Here is a 16,822-nt window from a genome sequence, read left to right as displayed (position 1 = left end):
GGCCGGGTGAAGGCGCGGGGGGCGCGGGGGGCGCTGGGGGCGCGGAGGGGGCGGCGCGGGGGCCGCACTCACCGGGCGGGCCCTGGCGCGGCTCCGGCGGCCCCACAACCATAACAAAGCTCTGCCCAAAATGGCCGCCCAGCCCTGCCCGGCCGGGGGCCGGAGGGGGCGGGGCCCGCGAGCGCGCGGGGCGGGGCCGAGCACGCGGAAGGAACACGCCCCCCCGGCTCCCCCTCCCTGCCCCCGCGCCTCCCGCCCCACCAATCAGAGGCGGCGGCTCGCACCGCCCTCGTCACCGCCTGTCGGAAGCAGCCGCAGACTACGAGCCCCAGCAGAGTACCCGCCATTTCCGCCGTGCAGATAGGCGGGCGGCGCGCCGCAGGGCGGACTGGGATTTGTAGTCCGCCTGCGAAAGGCTTGCCCGATGCCGTGATGCCGGAAGACAGAAAGCAAGAATGGCCGCACTTCTCCCCAGGAGAGTTTCTGTCCCACGGGCAGGAGGGGACCGTGTCGCTCCTCTGCCAGACCGGCCGCGGCCCTCGGGCTGAGAGTGACCGGCACTACTGCCCCCGGTATCGGCTCGGTGGGCCTTCCGCGGCCCGGAGGAACACGATGGGTCGCGCCGGTTCCCGCCCGGAGCGGTAGCGCTAAGCACCGGGCACCGTCGGAGCGTTTATGGGAGCACCGGAAGCCGCCGCAGCTGGCGGGTCCGGGGCGGCCGCAGCGCCCGGTGAGTCCTGCCCGGTTCTCGGTGGGCAGAGCGGCCCCTCCTGCTCTGGACTGTACGGATATTCTCCGCTCCCTTCGCCCTCCGGCAGGGCACTTTGGCTGCGGGAGCCGCCTTTCTCTCCCGGCGCAGCAGGACCGGGAATTGCGGAGTCAAATCCGGGGCGAGCCGCCCACGTTCCCCCGGTGAGCGTCGTACCCCGGCAGGGAGCTTACCTGCAGCTTGCATGGGGTGGCTTTTCTGCTCCTTTTTAAATTAGTGTTCGCTTTTCCCGCGCATGGGGAAATGCTCCTTCATAAGCTTTGTGAAGCCATCTGTCACTTGAAGAGGGAATGATCATGAACGGGAAGTCATCGCCTGTTCCCTGATACTCGGTTTTTTAACTAGAAATTGTTCTTGCAACAGTTAATACAACTTTAGAATTTCAGTTCATAGAGCTGCTCGAAATGAAGCATTCTGCCATGAACGGGAAGTCATCGCCTGTTCCCTGATACTCGGTTTTTTAACTAGAAATTGTTCTTGCAATACAACTTTAGAATTTCAGTTAATAGAACTGCTCGAAATGAAGCATTCTGCAGTGGGCAAGTACTGATTGAATACATATGTAATATATATATACACATATCTCTTTAAATATATACCTGTAAGACTCTTTGATAAGTGTAGATTGTGACTGAACTTTGCGCATCAGACCAACTCAGTCATTCATCAGTTTCAGACCTTCTTCTGAATTTTTCTGTTTTAGGGCATTGAGAAAACAAATATGTTTCCTCTCATACAACGATGCTGCTTCAACACACCTTTCAAAGTAAGTTACTGAAGGCTTTTTTTGCTGATTTTATTTAAAAGCGAAATAGCAAAAGATAGGACTGCAGGTTTGAAAAAAAAAAAAAAAAGTGGTTTCCAAGTTGGAGTGTGTCACTTAGCTTTTCTGGAATAGTTCATCGTTTCTTCAGCACTTTTAGGCAAAGCTATTTCTTTTATAAAATCAAGTTTTATTGTCTCAAAGTCTTTTTTTTCCTATCACTTCTTGGTGAAGTAGTGAGGGGACAGTAGCTGATTTCTGGGGTGACCTTATCCTGCTTCTATATGAAACTACTTTATATTTTACTCTGAAAAGGACTGATGTATCTTCAGGTGCCTAGAGAATGTGTGGGGAGGGTTAGGTGGGCACTGAGTGAGCTTTGCTTGGGCACTCTGGAGAGCCCAGTTGCTCTTCATCACCTACATTGGGTGCCTTCATTAGTTCAGTTAAAACCACCTGAAATTCAAAAGGAAAGACAGCTGTGGTGTGACCTGACCTGGAAAACCACTTGGTACAATATTCAGGAGGCAGTTTAGGTACCTGCAGGTCTGCAAGCTGCACTGTGCAGTGTTCAGAACAAGCTTTGTGCTTGCAGCTGCGGAAGCTACGTGGTGCCAGCCTGCTGCTCCGTGGGAGGAACAGGACAGCCTGCTCTTCCTGGGCCCTGCTCCAGCTGCAGGGAGATGCACGGCCTCTCTCGACATCTCTGAGCCTCAAACCACCATCGATCTGCACAGCCCAGCTCCGGGCTTTCCACACCTCTCTGCCCGTCTCCACGAAGAAAACCCCTGCAGAATGTGAGGCACAGTCACAGGAAAGCCTGGGATGGCTGAAGGGTTGTCCCAAGCCAGCCCTTTACTTAAGCCTGGGGGGGCTGGTTCCCTTTGCGGCCGTGCCGCTGGCCGTGGCTGTGCAGGGCACCTACTGCCCGGAGCTGGCCTGGGCTCAGGTGGCCTATGGTGCTGCCACAGCCTCCTTCCTGGGGGGAATGAGGTGGGGGTTTGCTCTCCCAGAAAACAGCCCAGCCAAGCCGGACTGGCTGAACCTGGCTAACGGCACCGTTCCTGCTCTGCTGGCCTGCCAAGCCTTGCTTTTCAAAGATGCCACTCAGGGAGCACTAATGCTCACGGTGGCCTTGGGGATAGCGCTGCATTATGACGTTTCCCTTCTTCCTACTTACCCCAGGTGGTTCAAAGTACTGAGGGTGGTGGGAACAGCGGTGATGATATCATCCCTCTTGGCCACTGTAGCACTGAAAACTTTCTTAGAAGGGGAGCAAAGTGATGACAAAAATACAGCAGAACATAAAGTAACAAATCCGTAAGGACAAGCTATTATCTGCTAATAAGGTATTTGTATGGAGTTCCAGGAGAAATAAAGACTGATTTGTGCTTAGAAGTCGTATGATGGCAGGGATCAAGATGCTTATTCTTGAAGCAAAATGATTTTCCAACTGATTTTGAAGCTAGTTCAGGAGGGAAGTATTGTAAATAGCAATTACTTCCAAGGCAAGCATGAGTCTGTCTTTATCTGTAGAACAAAGAATCACTCCTGAATGAGATGTTGCTGCTCTGGGAATTTAGAATGGAGATTCAAAATGACATGGGTATGAATTACTCTGTGCTGAACTATGAAAGCATCTGGTTTGACTGTAATGTGTGATCATGTTCTGAGGTGGGGAAAACAACAGTAACAAGGTGAAAGCAGTTCTAGTTTGGTGTTTAAATAAGTAGCAGAGAATTATGCAGAAGCACTTCTACTCAGTTGCTGTGTTGTGGAGGAACAAGACTCCTATTCACTCCTATTTTCAGAGGAGGTGCTGAAAATCACAGAATGGTTTGAGTCAGAAGGGGCCTTAAAGATTGTCTCATTCCCATCCCCTGCTGTACACAGGGACACCTTCCAGGAGATCAGGTTGCTCAAAGCCCCATCCAGCCTGGACACTTCCAGGGGTGCTGTGTGGGAAGTCTCAGTGTGATGTCAGGTAAGAAAGTACAGGTGAGGTTTATTTGCAAGCCAAGGTCAGCACTCACCTGAAATGTGTCATTCAGCTGCTGTGCTGGAGTGGGGAAAAGCTGAAGAGGAAGCTTTGTATGGCTGACAAGGTGCCACAGGAGATGAAAGGTCAAATTCCTGCTCAGGCTTACTGAAATTAAAAAGGCTATTTGGGCCACCTGTTCCTAGGTTTTGTTTGGATTTAGGGCTGCCTGGCAAAGGAAGCTGTGTGCAACACAGCCATAAAGATCTGCCATACTCCTAAATTAAAGGACTATTAACTTATGCTGACAAAAGGACTCAAGTGCTGGCACTGAGGGATCAGATGATGGGACTGAAAGCAGCTTCTGTGTTCTCCCTCCTAAGAATCCATACAATTGGACAGGTACCAATGGGCTTGTAGGTAGCCTGCAAACCCTGTGTGATGGGTCTGCCAGAAGCATATGCTCTCTGTACTTGATTCTTCCTAGCACATCATTTAGGGCAAGATACAACCTAAGTCACATGGATTTTCGTTTTTATGTCAGCTACCTCAAGAAAAAATGAAATGGGATGTGGGCATATTTCTTGTAAGCTTTTTATCAGAAGTGTTTAAGTACAGTGTAAGATGCAGGAAGAAAGCTGAAAATGAGATCCACATGTGGTCTTAGGACCAGATAATCCTCATAGTTCTGTTAAAGCACTATTCTTCATTGTTGTTCTACACCAAATAAAGCACATGTTGTCCCTTAAAATTTGTTACCTGTTGTGCAAAGAACAGATGTTTAAGGAACCTGCCTGTCCTGGAGATGAAACCATTTTGTATGATGTTTCTGAAACAGCAGCTCTGTACATCAGCCTCTCTCTTTTGCAATCTGTTAGCAATTTTTATGTTAAAAGCAATTAAGGGTATCAGTTTTAAGCAATTATGGGTATCAATTGCTCTGTGCTGAACTATGAAAGTACCCTATGAAACAATATATTTCAGAGCTTTCTGAACATAAAGGAAATAAAATTGAATTTGTGGATGAAAATGGTTTTTCCATTCCTTCTTACTTAGACATGGCATCTTTTAAGATGGGTCCAGAGAAGAGTCCTGCCTTTGTCTTGATTAGTTAAAAGAGGTGCTGAGGATCAGAGACCATAATCAACCAGCTTCAAAGTTTTATTCAAACATGACAGAATCAGTTACAAAACCTGGAGAAGGTAACTTCAGACAACTGCAGATTCCCTCAAGCTCCATTAAACCAGGAAGTTTACAGGTAGGGATCAGAGGTAAACCTGTAGTTCCTAAACTAATAAAATACAGCTAAGGTAGTGTTTCTCACACAGTTCCAAGAGGGATCCTGAAATATAAAGAAGAAAGACTAAGAAATGTTACTGGTAATTTCATCCCACAGAGGGCTGAGTAGAGCTGGCAAGACAGTCAGACTCCCAAAAAGTCTGAGTGATTTTACACTGAGAGGAGAAATACACGTGTATTTTACTGCAGAAGCATGTTACTTCCACCACTCAAACAGTCAAAATTTATAACCAGTCTTTCCCCAGTGTTCTACTGGGAAATACGACTTCCAATAAAAAGAAAATGTGACCTATTATATGAAAGTGGCAGTAATACAGCTTACTAAGTTATGAAAGCAACCTATTCAACAGCATTCCAGTCAGTTCTGAAAATACACTTTATTATGAAAAACAGTTCAAACAAGCTTATATTTGAAAAAAAAAAAAAATCAAACCATTAATTCAGACACATAAGAAATACTTTGAAGTAAAAGATTATGGAACAATCAGAGAGACTCTCCATCATCTAATATGTTTTAGCCCAACTCTATGTTAGATTTTAGGACCTCAGTTATTAAGGTACCTGCAACACTCACCGTGGAGGACTTAGCATGTAATAATTTGTTAATTTTACACAGGGGATATTGATCTAAACAGCATGAATGCTCCTTTGTCTACACAGTGCCAGGCTTCCTGTTTTGTGACATTCCAGTTGTGGTTTGGTGATCCAGAATAACACTGTCTATCAAAATTCAAGCAGCCTCACTTCAGACTCCATCCAAATCATCCACAGCTGTGCTGAAAATGCAGCCACAGTGTGAAAAAAGCAACTTCAAATACGTTAATTAAATGAATCTAGAAATAACTCCAAACTCTTTGTACTATTGTTTTACTAAGTGTGTCCGAGCTAAATACAAACTCTTTAAGAGCACACTGGTATCATTACTTCAATGCTAAATGCAGCTAATTCTATCACAGAAAGCTCCATTGGCTCAAATTTGGATGAGGCAGGATACAAGATGTAGTGAAGGTGAAGGAGTGTGTCTTGTAGAACAGCAAGCATTCAATGCCAAGTCTCAGCATGTGTGACACAGGGTAAAAACACATTTGACTATGGGGAAAAAAAATCTGGGGCCTTTCCCTGTGTTTTTATACTAAGAGCAGTGCTAAACAGAACAGCCAATCTAATGAATAGCATTTGCATTTAAAATTCACCAGAGCTGACACAAAAAGGAGCTCTACTGGCATCACTGACACCACTGAGAAGAAAAGCCAGCACTGAAGGAGAATGGCATTATTAGAACTGTGAGGACAATCTTCCAGAACAGGAAATTCTCATCCACTCACCATTCAAATTTGTGGAGTGGCCAGAAAGTAAAGATCCAATTCATATTTAATGCCTGCCATGTCCAGCAACAGAAAAGAGGCTTAAATGCATCAACGTTCTAAGTAGAGGCACCAATTTTATCCTGTGTCTTATCTTCTCTTTTTCTGCCAGAAAAAGAACTAATGCCATCCAAATCACCCATCTGGTCTTACCTACAGGTAACTCCTTGCTGTTGACAGTAACCCACTTCCAGACTGCAAGTCTGGCTAAAGTGCCACCTCAGTAACAACCTGATTAATGTGTCTAATCTGTTGGAATTATTTCTTCAGATTTTTACAGGGCAAATTCACCATTTATTTCAGTGAGCTTAATCCAGTTCTAAGAGGCATTCCTACTCTTAACGGAATACTTCCTGAGACAGACACTGGATAAGCCAATTTACTTTGAAGGCTTTTCCTTTTGCTCAGGAAAATCCCTCTGATCTAATTCTCCACTGAAGCTCCTGTGTTAAAAGAGGTTTCTGGCCAATGAAACAGGAAATCTGAGGAGACGTAATTTACTCATTCCTTGAATGAGTAATTTCTTCTTTGTGTTTTACAGCACAGCTACACCTCCCTCGCAGCGGCTGGTGATCATGTTGGCAATTTCAGTCCAGCTGTCCATGTGAGGGTTATAAACTTCAACAGAGTCAGAGGTTACTGGAGCAGCAAAATCAGGACTGGGAGCTCGGCCTCCTGAGGCATAGAGAAGTCCATTCACAGCCACAACACTAACACCAGCTCTTGGGATCTTCATCGATGCAACTTCAACCCACTTTTCCTAACAAAAAGATGAAGAAATTAAGGCAAGCCCTGATTCTGCTAAAGTAACTTTTAAAGCTTAAAGACTGAAACATCTACAAAGAATACTATGTATACACTTCACAGGCTTACATGTGTTATGTGTACAGTATCCAGAGGATTACCAAGACAGGTATGACAACACTTTCACAAGGGGTCCAAATTGTGGTAATCTCTAAAGAGCAGATCCCATACTGTCTGCACACAACACCCCTCCCTCTCTTCAGTCACTGCAAGATGCAGTCAGTCTCTAAAATAGAGCATGGTGCAGTTTGAGGTGGGGGAAACAGGAAAACTGGATTCAATTTCAAAAGCAAAACAGATGGCACATGGGATTATGTTCTGCTTTTAAGAGTAGCTACTCTTCCAAAGAGCATCATAAAAACATGAGCAGTAACAGTCTGGAATTTTTTTTAATATTCTAGTCATGCTGAAACTCCACTACATTTTGATGCAGAAGAAGATCCCCAAATTTTGCAATAAAAGGTAACTCTTACCTTTACAATGAGTTTTTCCTCTATTCAGATTATTGAGCTTTCTATTGCAGAGGGGGAATCTATCCTCTCATCTTAACCCTAACAAGTATTTACCGAACTACAGTTTGTCTGTGCATAGTTAAACCATGACAACTACTTAGGACAGACCGTGAGAAAGCTTTGTTTCACTCAAGATACCCAGCCAGTAGTGAAAAGGAAATGGAAATTCCAGCTTTTTCTTTTTAAAGGAAGGAAGCAGGCTGTATAGCATCTTACACAAAGCTGATGCAATCTACATTTATGAAAAGAAGGGACTCTGCCATACCTCTTCAAATGAGTATCTTTCTACACTAGCAAGCGCATCCTGGGATTCATTCCAGCCTCCCACAGCATAGATACAGTCATTGAGAGCAGCTACACCAAGGTAGGCTCTTCGTGTGCCCATTGGAGCGAGCTCAGACCAGCGTTTAGAGATGGGGTCGTAGACTTCAACAGAACGCAGCTCTACTCCCTCACTGCTGATACCACCGATGACATAAATCAAACCTGCAGAAACAGAGCTTCTCCTCTTTTAGGCTTCATAATGCAGACAGAAAATTACTGTCAAACACAAGTTTCAGCCTGGCATTAAGATGGTTAAAGAATGACAGAAAATCCTCCTTTTGCTCAGTAATAGCATACATAAAGCTTTTGCATGAGCAGCTTGAGGCTTGAGCACTAGAAGCTCTGAGGAAAGCAAAAATTAATTAAGTGCAGGGGAAGGTTCATTCAGAAGGTTGCAACTGCTGACCTGGCCAGGATCAAACACTTAGTAAGCACATTTATTGGTCAAGTATTTAGACAAGTCTGTCTTAAAATAACCTGTGGCAAGTCTTCAGATTGCCACAAAGAGAAACATGCAAACCCAAACATGGAAGATAAATAAAAGCGGTATCAGAAAGAACAATCAACTGCAAAAAGACTAGCTGCATAACCATACTGGCAGCCATGTAAAAACTTTTCATGAGATAAAAGGCAGGAGACAAGAGACAACTTTATAGTCTTTGAATTCTGCAGAATTAAAAATAGAGTATTAGAACAATAAATAAGTGAGGCACAAGCGTGTGAGACTGACAGCTCAATACAAGACAAAGGTAAGAATTCATGACTGAGACATAAAGCTTCAAAATTCAATGGCTGTTGGAACTATTTAGAGATATAAACTTAACAATATTCACCTTGCATTTCACAGCACCCAAAGCAGTAACGGGGCTTAGCCATGCTTCCCACCACATCCCAACTATTCTCTTCAGGATCAAATCTTTCAATTGTGTTGCCAATCTCTGCTCCAACCCAGCCTCCTGCAAATAACAGCAAACACAGGAAGGAATTTAATGGCACAAAGTTGTGTAGTAGCTGTGTTTTTAGATATACAGTGGACTGTTCCAGGACAAATTCTGAAATCAGCATGCGGTCAGTCTACAATGGAAATAAATGATAACTAAACAATAACTAATCCACAGAGATTTAGTATATATGTTAATATTTATGGACACAGATGTTTTTCAAACTTAACTTTGTGAATTTGAATCACCAAGATGTAATATTTAAGATCAAATCAATTTACCAGTTCTATGAATCAACATCTTTACCTTCACCTAGAAAAACCCCACAGCTTACCCAAAGCATAGATGGCACCATAGCATGTGCACACTCCCAGTGCACAACGGGGATGGTTCATGGAAGCCACGGTTGTCCATTGCTTAGTAACAGGATCATAACATTCAGTACAGTCAAAAATCATCGAGTTGTCCTCACCTGCATAATAAAAGCAAGAAGAGTCAGGGGAAATGCAATCTTTTGCACTGCAGATATGGAAACATTTTTTAACTTCTTCCAGGATAGGCAACATTGAATACAAGATTTATCTTTTGGTGAAACAGCCAACATAGCAAAAGCTTCATTTACACACAGTGATGATTATACATGAATCATCACTGGGAACCACTTTCATCAGTAGTTCCCTGCAATGTTGCTGAAAACATCATAGAGGTAAACAACCACAGTGCTGCACGTTTTACTCCTCAGCACAATTGACTGGGTTTTCAAGACCAAAGAATGAGCTCTGCAGTGACAAAAACAGTCTACATATGCATTCTTTTGTGATGGGCTGGTAGAGTTACTCATCACATCCTTGTGCAAACAGACATAATGAGCCTTTCCAGGCAGGCAGTGCACAAGTGGTCTGTCCTGTGCTACTGCCTTTTGTGCTAAGGGCTTCTCCTAGACTGTAAGTGAGAAAACACATCCCATCAGTGGTTGTACACAAAGCCCCCAGAATAGACAACATCTTTGAGTATATCTGCAGACATCTATATGGTAACCTGTGAATAGCTACACCATGACGGGAGAACAGCTTAGTAAAAACTGCCAGTACAGGATCCCTAACAGGCATTCACAGAGCAGTGACAGTAGAGAGTCAAGGAACTCCAATTCCTTTGTTATTACACCTAAAAATTGTGTTATCCTCAAAACCACTTAAAAGAAGAATAATTTTGAAAGTCTTCATCCATGAGTTCTCTAGCATTCATGTAAGAAAGAAAGCTTATTTCAGCTGTTACCTCCAATGGCATAGACCATTCCTCCCACCACAGCCACCCCCAGCCCGCTCCGGGCCTGGTGGAGAGAGGACACCGTGGTCCAGTAGTGGCTGAAGGTGTCAAATCTCTCCACACAGCTGAGGGCTCTGCTGTCACTCCAGCGTCCTCCCTGCAGTCGGGTGTACCCACCTGCAAAGCAAGTGGAAAGGCCAAGTAAGAGCTTCCTGTTCACCCTCATGCTCCTGTATCGAAACCATTAAAATATTACAGTAACAGCCATTAGTCGCTCTTAGAAGGAATTGGATGTTTCCAAGTAACTTCATTTTTCCAGCATAGAAGGAAGAATGGTTGCCTTGAGGGTCATGGAAATTGTGCTGAGCTGATGCCACAACACTAAAAATATTAGAATTCACAAGGATTGGCCAAGTGCCTTTGCTGCATAACCATACTGGCAGCCATGTAAAAACTTTTCATGAGATAAAAGGCAGGAGACAAGAGAGAATTTTATAGTCTTTGAATTTTGCAGAATTAAAAATAGAGTATTGCAACAATAAACAAGCGAGGCACAAGTGTGTGTGACTGACAGCTCAGCACAAGCTGGTGCTACTGCCCACGGAGTGAAACAAACATGTTCCCTTCCAATATATAACTGCAGCTTTCCTGAAAACCTAGAATTTAAAGTATCCCATCATATGAACCAAAGTGTCCTGCACAGAAAAACCTCAGCCATCAGAACAAAATGTGCAGTGAATTTGTATACACCATTCCAGCAGTGAGCCCTGGGTAAATCCTCTGCTGATTTGCAGCTTTCCACCCAAGGCAAATTATTTTTGAACAGCAAATCTGGGCTTTGAATGCCATGTCACAATGACAAGAAATGTGAATGCTGGACTCCTGTGCAATTCGAATCAAAGCTGCTAACATGGTAACTCAGCCATGATGAAACGTTTTGGTATCTTTATATATTTCGATTTTTAAAAAATCCTCGAGTATCTCCTTCAGTACTGCATTCTGAGATACTACTTCATTTGCTTTATAAGGTTCAAACAGCCACATTCTAACCTACTGCATAAAGGTACTTCCTGGCTTTCCTCCGGGGACGACCTTTAGAAGCCTGCAGAAAACTGCTGACCTTGTTCTCTTTGGGAGACTTAGAGACTTCACAATATTCTTTCAACAGAGTTTGCAGGGCCACCCGAAGACTGAAATCTGGAATACCTTCAAGAGTAACATAAGCAGAATAAGAATAAAATGAGCAGAATTTAAAAAAAAAGCACAGTGAAAAGTAACAAACCGTAAGCAACTCAGTTGTACAAAAATTACTAACTTCTCCAAAAATAGCAGACAAATCAATGTTGCTTACTTTTATAAGGCATTTTCAAAAGCATTTGAAAAATAAGCTGTGCTTATAACTCTGAGCAACACATGGTTTGCTCACATACACACATCTGCTATTCCTTCTTTCACTTACTTTCTATGTATTTTAACAGCCTTTGTGCTGGTAGCAGAGGGAATCGAACAGGCTCCAGTACTTCTACGACATATTTCTTTCTTTTCCCCACATCCTTCAGAATCCATTGCATCGCCGCTGTGAACACCTGGTACTCGTCCTCGATGCTCAGGTCCTCGCTCCGCAGGATCCTCACGAGCTGCTCCTTGGTGAGCGCCAGGAACTCCTCCCCGCTCTGCACCTCCAGGAAGTGCGCGTGGATGTAGCTCTCGGTGAACTCCATCAAGTCGTGACAGGCGATCTGCTCGGAGAACTGGAAGAGGCCGATGCAGTTCAGCGGGTCGATCTGGCCCTTGAGGAACTCGCAGCAGAGCTCCACCACCTCGGTGAGCTGCAGCATGTCCGCGGCGACGATGAGCTCCTGGACGTTGTGCTCCGCGATGCTCACCACCCCTGCGGGCACCAAACCACAGCGGGGTCCCGCTCCAGCCTGCGGCCGCCGGGCACCCTCCCCTCGCCCCCCCGCAAGCCCTCACCTGTGTAGATGAAGTCGAGCAGCGTGTGGAAGGTGTCCGCCTCCACGCCCGCGATCCGCACCACGTCCCGCCCGGACTCCTTCATGCCGCCCGCGAACAGCGCCGCGAAGTACGGGCTGCTGGCCGCCAGCACCAGGCGGTGCACGGAGAACGCCTCCGGGCCCACCTCCAGCCGCACGTCGCAGAAGCTGTGCCCGGCGCGCAGCCGGTTGATCTGGGCCAGGAGGAGGCGGGCGTGCCGCTCGGAACTGGAGACGGAGCTGGAGCCAGAGCCGCCCTTGCCCATCCCGGCACTCGCCGCCATCGCTGCTGCGGCACCGGCACCCGCGGCGCCGGCCTCGCGCCGCGCACGCGCCCCGCTCCTCCCGCCCGGGCGCGTGCGCGGGGAGGGGGCGCGCTCCCCGCTGAAGCGGCTGTGCCTGGACGGGGCGGGCACCGGGGCGGGCGGTGCTGAGGGCTCCGTGTGGGCTCTGTGTTTTGTGAGCGCTCCGTGTGTGCCGAGGGCTCTGTGTGCCGAGCGCCCTGCCCTCACGGCGGCACTGGTTCAGGGTGCTGAGGGTTCCGTGTGGGCTCTGTGTCTTGTGTGCGCTCCGTGTGTGCCGAGGGCTGTGTGTGCCGAGCGCCCTGCCCTCACGGCGGCACTGGTTCAGGGTGCTGAGGGCTCCGTGTTGGCTCCGTGTGTGCCGAGAGCTCTGTGTGCCGAGCGCCCTGCCCTCACGGCGGCACTGGTTCAGGTACCTCTGTTCACTCCTTTGTCTATGCGCCTGCCTGGGCACCTGGTCCCGTGAGGCCCTGCAGGAATCACGGAATCACCAAGGTTGGAAGAGACCCCTAAGGTTATTCATTCCAATGGTCCGCCCCTGTAACCCCTAAACTGCTAAAACCACATCGCCCAGTGCCAGATCCACATGCCTCTTAAACACCTCCAGGGCTGGTGACTCCACCACTTCCCTGGACAACCTATTCCACTGTCTGACCACCCGAATAGTGAAAATGTTTTTCTAACATCTAATCTGAATCTCACCTGTCTTAGCTTAAGGCCATTTCCTCTGGTCCTTTCACTGCAGGCACAGTAAAAGAGACTGACCCCAACCTCACTGTAACCTCCTTCCAGGGAGTTGTATAGAGCAGTGAGGTCCCCCTCGAGCCTCCTTGAGGCTGAGCAACCCCTGCTGCCTCAGCAGCTCCTCATAAGACATGTTTTCTGGCTTTGTTGCCTTCCCTGGGCATGCTCCAGCAACTCAATGTCTGTTTTAAAGTGAGGAGACCCTGTGCATCCCTACAGACACCTCTGGTCCCTGCTCTGCAAAGAGCTTGTCTGTGGTTAAAACGGGTCCCACACTTAGTCACTGCCTTCACAACCTCTGTCCCTCAGCCCTAGTCATGCTCTAGTAAACTTGGTCCCTGTCCACCTCAGTCTGTGCTTGTGAGAAATATGGCTATGTTGGGGAGAAATTGCACCAGCCCAGGGAACCGCAGAGGTGGGAGGCAGGGACACTGCCTGGGACTGTGGCAGCAGACCAGTGTTGACAGGGGATAAGCATCACACACTGAGGTAAATGCACATGATCACCGGGTCTGGCAGAGCTGACACTGATTCTGAGAGAACAGCATCCCTCCTGATTTCCACAACTGTTCCAGGAGCATGACAGGCAGGCACAGTCCAGCACTCCTTTGTCCATAGTGTCATGCCATGTGTGGGCCTTCCTCTTCATTCCAGCACGGATGTGTCATCAGTGTCCTGTAGAAGCACCATGTGGGTCACTGGGGTCAGCACTGATCCTGAGGCAAAGTGTGCTTCCATCTTAGTCTGTGTAATTCCCTGAGTCATGGCATGCCTGAGCACTGATGGGGGTGAACATCACGTACTGAGTTAAATGCATGCAGTCACGGGTCCAGCAGAGCTGGCACTAATTCTGAGAGAAAAACATGTCCAGAGTTTTCCACAGCTGTTCCAGGAGCATAACATCCAGCCAGAGCAAAAAGCGATCAGAGAGCCACTTGGAAGGCTTCCATATCTATTTACTGTGAGACTGGGAAAGAAAAACATGTCTGCTCACAGTTACAGTGGTCATGGCCCCTCAGGCTTTTCTCATGAGTCTGCATTTCATTGTAATAACTTTTAAATGTACTTCTGGAAAGAATCTGAATCATGATACCCTTGGGGAGGCTGCTGGTTTCTCTCTTCATCAGCATTACATTCTAATTACATTTCAAGTTGGTCTTCAAAAAATACCCATAGAAAACATAGATCTAGAGAGAAGGTTTCTGCAAGTACACCGTTGGATGCATGCTGATATAACTCTGTACATTTTAAGCTTGGCTAATAAATGCATTGAAGTTTTTCTTTCTTTGATGCATCAGTAAAAGAAACCAGACCCCTTTTGCACTGACATTTTATTCATCGGAAGTGGCCTGTGAGTAAAAGGCTTAAAATTCTCCTAAACGCCAGTGGCTTGCTCGCTGATGTCAGCTGTTAGACTCTTGGCCAGCACTGGGATTTCACACCATAGCTCCAAATTTATGGACACAAAATAATGTTGCTGAGAGAGCTCATATTGCCCCAAAGGCCTGTGCTGTGCTGTGTTCATGGTTCTGCCCTCAGCAAAGGGCATTTCTTCAGCAGGTGTCTTCTGTGGCCACACAGGAGCTGTACAGGATGGAGCTCATGATCCCATACACTACTGTGAATCTCCCAAAACATACTGTAGATTTTCAGGAATAAATTTGAAATTACCTTTGACAGTGTGAAATTGCACTGTGTAACGAGGAGGCCTTTTGATTAACCAACTCCAAGAACAGCAGTCACTGTAGTGAAGGAATTAAAAATGTCCTCAATTTTAATATAATAGACTTAAAAAAAATATATTTGCCAATAAGCCAGCTGAATTCTGACTGTGATGATAGGTGACAAAAAAATACATGTCCTGTGCTCCTCAACGTGTCCCACTGCCCACACCTCCTCCGAAGTGCTGCTGCCACCCTGCCAAAACAGTGAGAAGATTCTCACAAAAAACTATCCAGGTTTTCTCTTGAAAAACCCCTGTCCCGCAGATTTCCCTGGCTGAAAGGTTCTCAGGAAAACCTTTCCAGATGCCTGGACGACATTCTGCGGAGCCATGGGAGGTGTCTGTGCTGCTTCTCCCGAGTCCTGCAGGTGCCGCTGTTACCGCAGGGAGATGTGTTGGAACGTTAACAAAACCGGGACTGCAGGGTGACGTATTGGAGCAGTAACAAAATCGGGAGCCTGAAAGGTGTTGCCTGTGCGGATGCTGAATCTTTCCTCTCTTACAGTATAATTTAAGTTTGTCGTTGTTGTGGATTTGTTGTTGTTCCCCCCCCCCCCCCCAATCTAAAAATAGTAATAATTTATTTGAGTGTGCAATTTTGCCTGACTACTCCTTGTCATAACCTGTCCATTACACCTGCAGTTTTGGGGGCCATTTTGACTTAAAACCCCTTACCATACTTGGCTGTTAAATTCCCTATTGCAGAGGAGACGTGAAACTCAGGCATTGACTATTTGTAGGTACATCAGATCCCATGGGGTCTTTTGTGATATGGAGCCACTTTCCATTGCAACCAGAATGTGCCATAATTTCTTCCCCAATTTATTGGGTATGAAATCTTCACTTCCTGTCACAAACTGCATCTCTGCACTTTGCCCTCTGTGCTAAGACATCTGCTGTAACCTTTCAATGGTACAGGCAGTTGTCATTTTTGTTACTAATTATCCACTAGAGCTGCTACTTGTATTGTAATGCACTGGATCTGTCAGAGGAGAGGTGTTCTACAGCCTCACCAAAATGGAAAGGAGCTTACTTTGTGTTTTGGTGTGAAGGTCACAAAATCTTCGTAGAATACAACCATTTTTGCTCCACTTCCCTAAATTTCACAAGGATTTGAATTCAAACTTCTCCCGGGAAAGCAAAAATTGCAAAAGTGCAGAGCTACCAAGTGCTCATGAGGCGTACAAGCATCTATAGTAAAAGCATCTAAGCTACATCTCTTACACTTCCAAAACACCTTGTCTCTGTTAAGGTCGAGGTTTTTCCCACGTGTCCCATTTACTCTGGATGCCATTGCGTGCCCAAAGCAATGATGCAGATCAGCAGTCTGTGGATGCACAGTTGGTGGATGCTGTTGTGCATCCCTTGAAGGGGTAAGGCAAGGCAGGCTGCCAGACTTCACACTCTTCAGCCTGGAGGAGAGAAGAGGCTCCCTGGCTACTTGTAAGTTATTTCTCAAAGACAGCATTGGTTTACCCCATTATCACCCCAATGGTGATCATCACAACTGCTTATTGTGTTTGTCTCCTCAGCCAAAAGCCTCTAATGAGCTACAGACACTATATTCTAATTAGATACCTGCACAAACCTGTTGTCAGCTTATGCTTTCACGTGATACTTAAGCTTCAGTGGATAAAGAAGCTTCCCTTCAAGGTCTGAATGTTTCCTGCCTCAGTGGGTTGTGCTTCACTGGCAGATAACACATTTTCCAGACTCAAGCCAGGCATGAGAACACTCTGGACAGGGTTGGGCCAGGCCCAAGAGCTATTACCTTAATTCCTGAGGGTTAATGGATCTTGATGAATATGTGTGTATGTGTGTGGGGTAGAGGTCTGACCTGAAATTGACCCAAATACAGAGAGCAAGAGGAGTCCCCAGAGACAGTCTTTCTGCACAGGCAGTCCCACAATACAGGGCTTGTGTGAAAACGTTTAAGTTTTCACACTACCAGCAAGGTGGTGATGGCTCCATTTTTCAGCTCAACTGTTAATGGCTTGGGAAACTGTTCAGGTCGCCTTGCCCCGCCCCTCTCTGCCCCT

General features: G+C 46.4%; 3 protein-coding genes across 3 annotated transcripts in view; 1 reads left to right on the top strand and 2 right to left on the bottom strand.

The window, feature by feature from the left end:
- Positions 1–209, bottom strand: part of GPBP1L1 (GC-rich promoter binding protein 1 like 1) — a 32,832-nt gene extending 32,623 nt beyond the window's left edge. The window contains exon 1 of the mRNA XM_041421605.1: positions 73–209. The gene's annotated coding sequence lies outside the window, so the exon portion shown is untranslated. The remainder of the gene's footprint in view (positions 1–72) is intronic.
- Positions 210–461: 252 nt separating this feature from the next.
- TMEM69 (transmembrane protein 69) lies at positions 462–4,540 on the top strand. Its single transcript, XM_041421608.1, has 3 exons — positions 462–912; positions 1,473–1,535; positions 2,128–4,540. The coding sequence occupies exons 1-3, from the start codon at positions 676–678 to the stop codon at positions 2,854–2,856; spliced, it is 1,029 nt and encodes a 342-aa protein (XP_041277542.1). The 5' UTR covers positions 462–675; the 3' UTR covers positions 2,857–4,540.
- Positions 4,541–5,167: 627 nt separating this feature from the next.
- LOC121345064 (intracisternal A particle-promoted polypeptide) lies at positions 5,168–12,344 on the bottom strand. The gene is made up of 8 exons (XM_041421604.1): positions 11,995–12,344; positions 11,480–11,911; positions 11,071–11,226; positions 10,030–10,197; positions 9,089–9,226; positions 8,647–8,769; positions 7,755–7,975; positions 5,168–6,933 (listed from the first exon to the last, which is right to left on the bottom strand). Exons 1-8 carry the CDS (start codon positions 12,296–12,298, stop codon positions 6,709–6,711), a joined length of 1,767 nt encoding a protein of 588 aa, XP_041277538.1. The 5' UTR covers positions 12,299–12,344; the 3' UTR covers positions 5,168–6,708.
- Between the last annotated feature and the right edge of the window lie 4,478 nt (positions 12,345–16,822).

Source organism: Onychostruthus taczanowskii, unplaced genomic scaffold (genome assembly GCF_017590055.1).
Source record: "Onychostruthus taczanowskii isolate IOZ18803 unplaced genomic scaffold, ASM1759005v1 scaffold7, whole genome shotgun sequence".
In the NCBI taxonomy this organism is placed as follows: Eukaryota; Metazoa; Chordata; class Aves; order Passeriformes; family Passeridae; genus Onychostruthus; species Onychostruthus taczanowskii.
Note: the sequence above shows the minus strand (reverse complement) of the source record. Positions and strands in the feature narration are given on the sequence as shown.

Excerpts from the sequence above, each read along its gene's own strand:
- TMEM69 (XM_041421608.1), top strand. The coding sequence starts at position 676 with ATGGGAGCACCGGAAGCCGCCGCAGCTGGCGGGTCCGGGGCGGCCGCA. Across the intron at positions 913-1,472 it reads GAGCCGCCCACGTTCCCCCG|GGCATTGAGAAAACAAATAT; the intron begins GTGAGCGTCGTA and ends TTTCTGTTTTAG. Across the intron at positions 1,536-2,127 it reads GCTTCAACACACCTTTCAAA|CTGCGGAAGCTACGTGGTGC; the intron begins GTAAGTTACTGA and ends TTGTGCTTGCAG.
- LOC121345064 (XM_041421604.1), bottom strand. The coding sequence starts at position 12,298 with ATGGCGGCGAGTGCCGGGATGGGCAAGGGCGGCTCTGGCTCCAGCTCC. Across the intron at positions 9,227-10,029 it reads AATGGTCTATGCCATTGGAG|GTGAGGACAACTCGATGATT; the intron begins GTAACAGCTGAA and ends TTTATTATGCAG. Across the intron at positions 8,770-9,088 it reads TGGTGCCATCTATGCTTTGG|GAGGCTGGGTTGGAGCAGAG; the intron begins GTAAGCTGTGGG and ends TGTTATTTGCAG.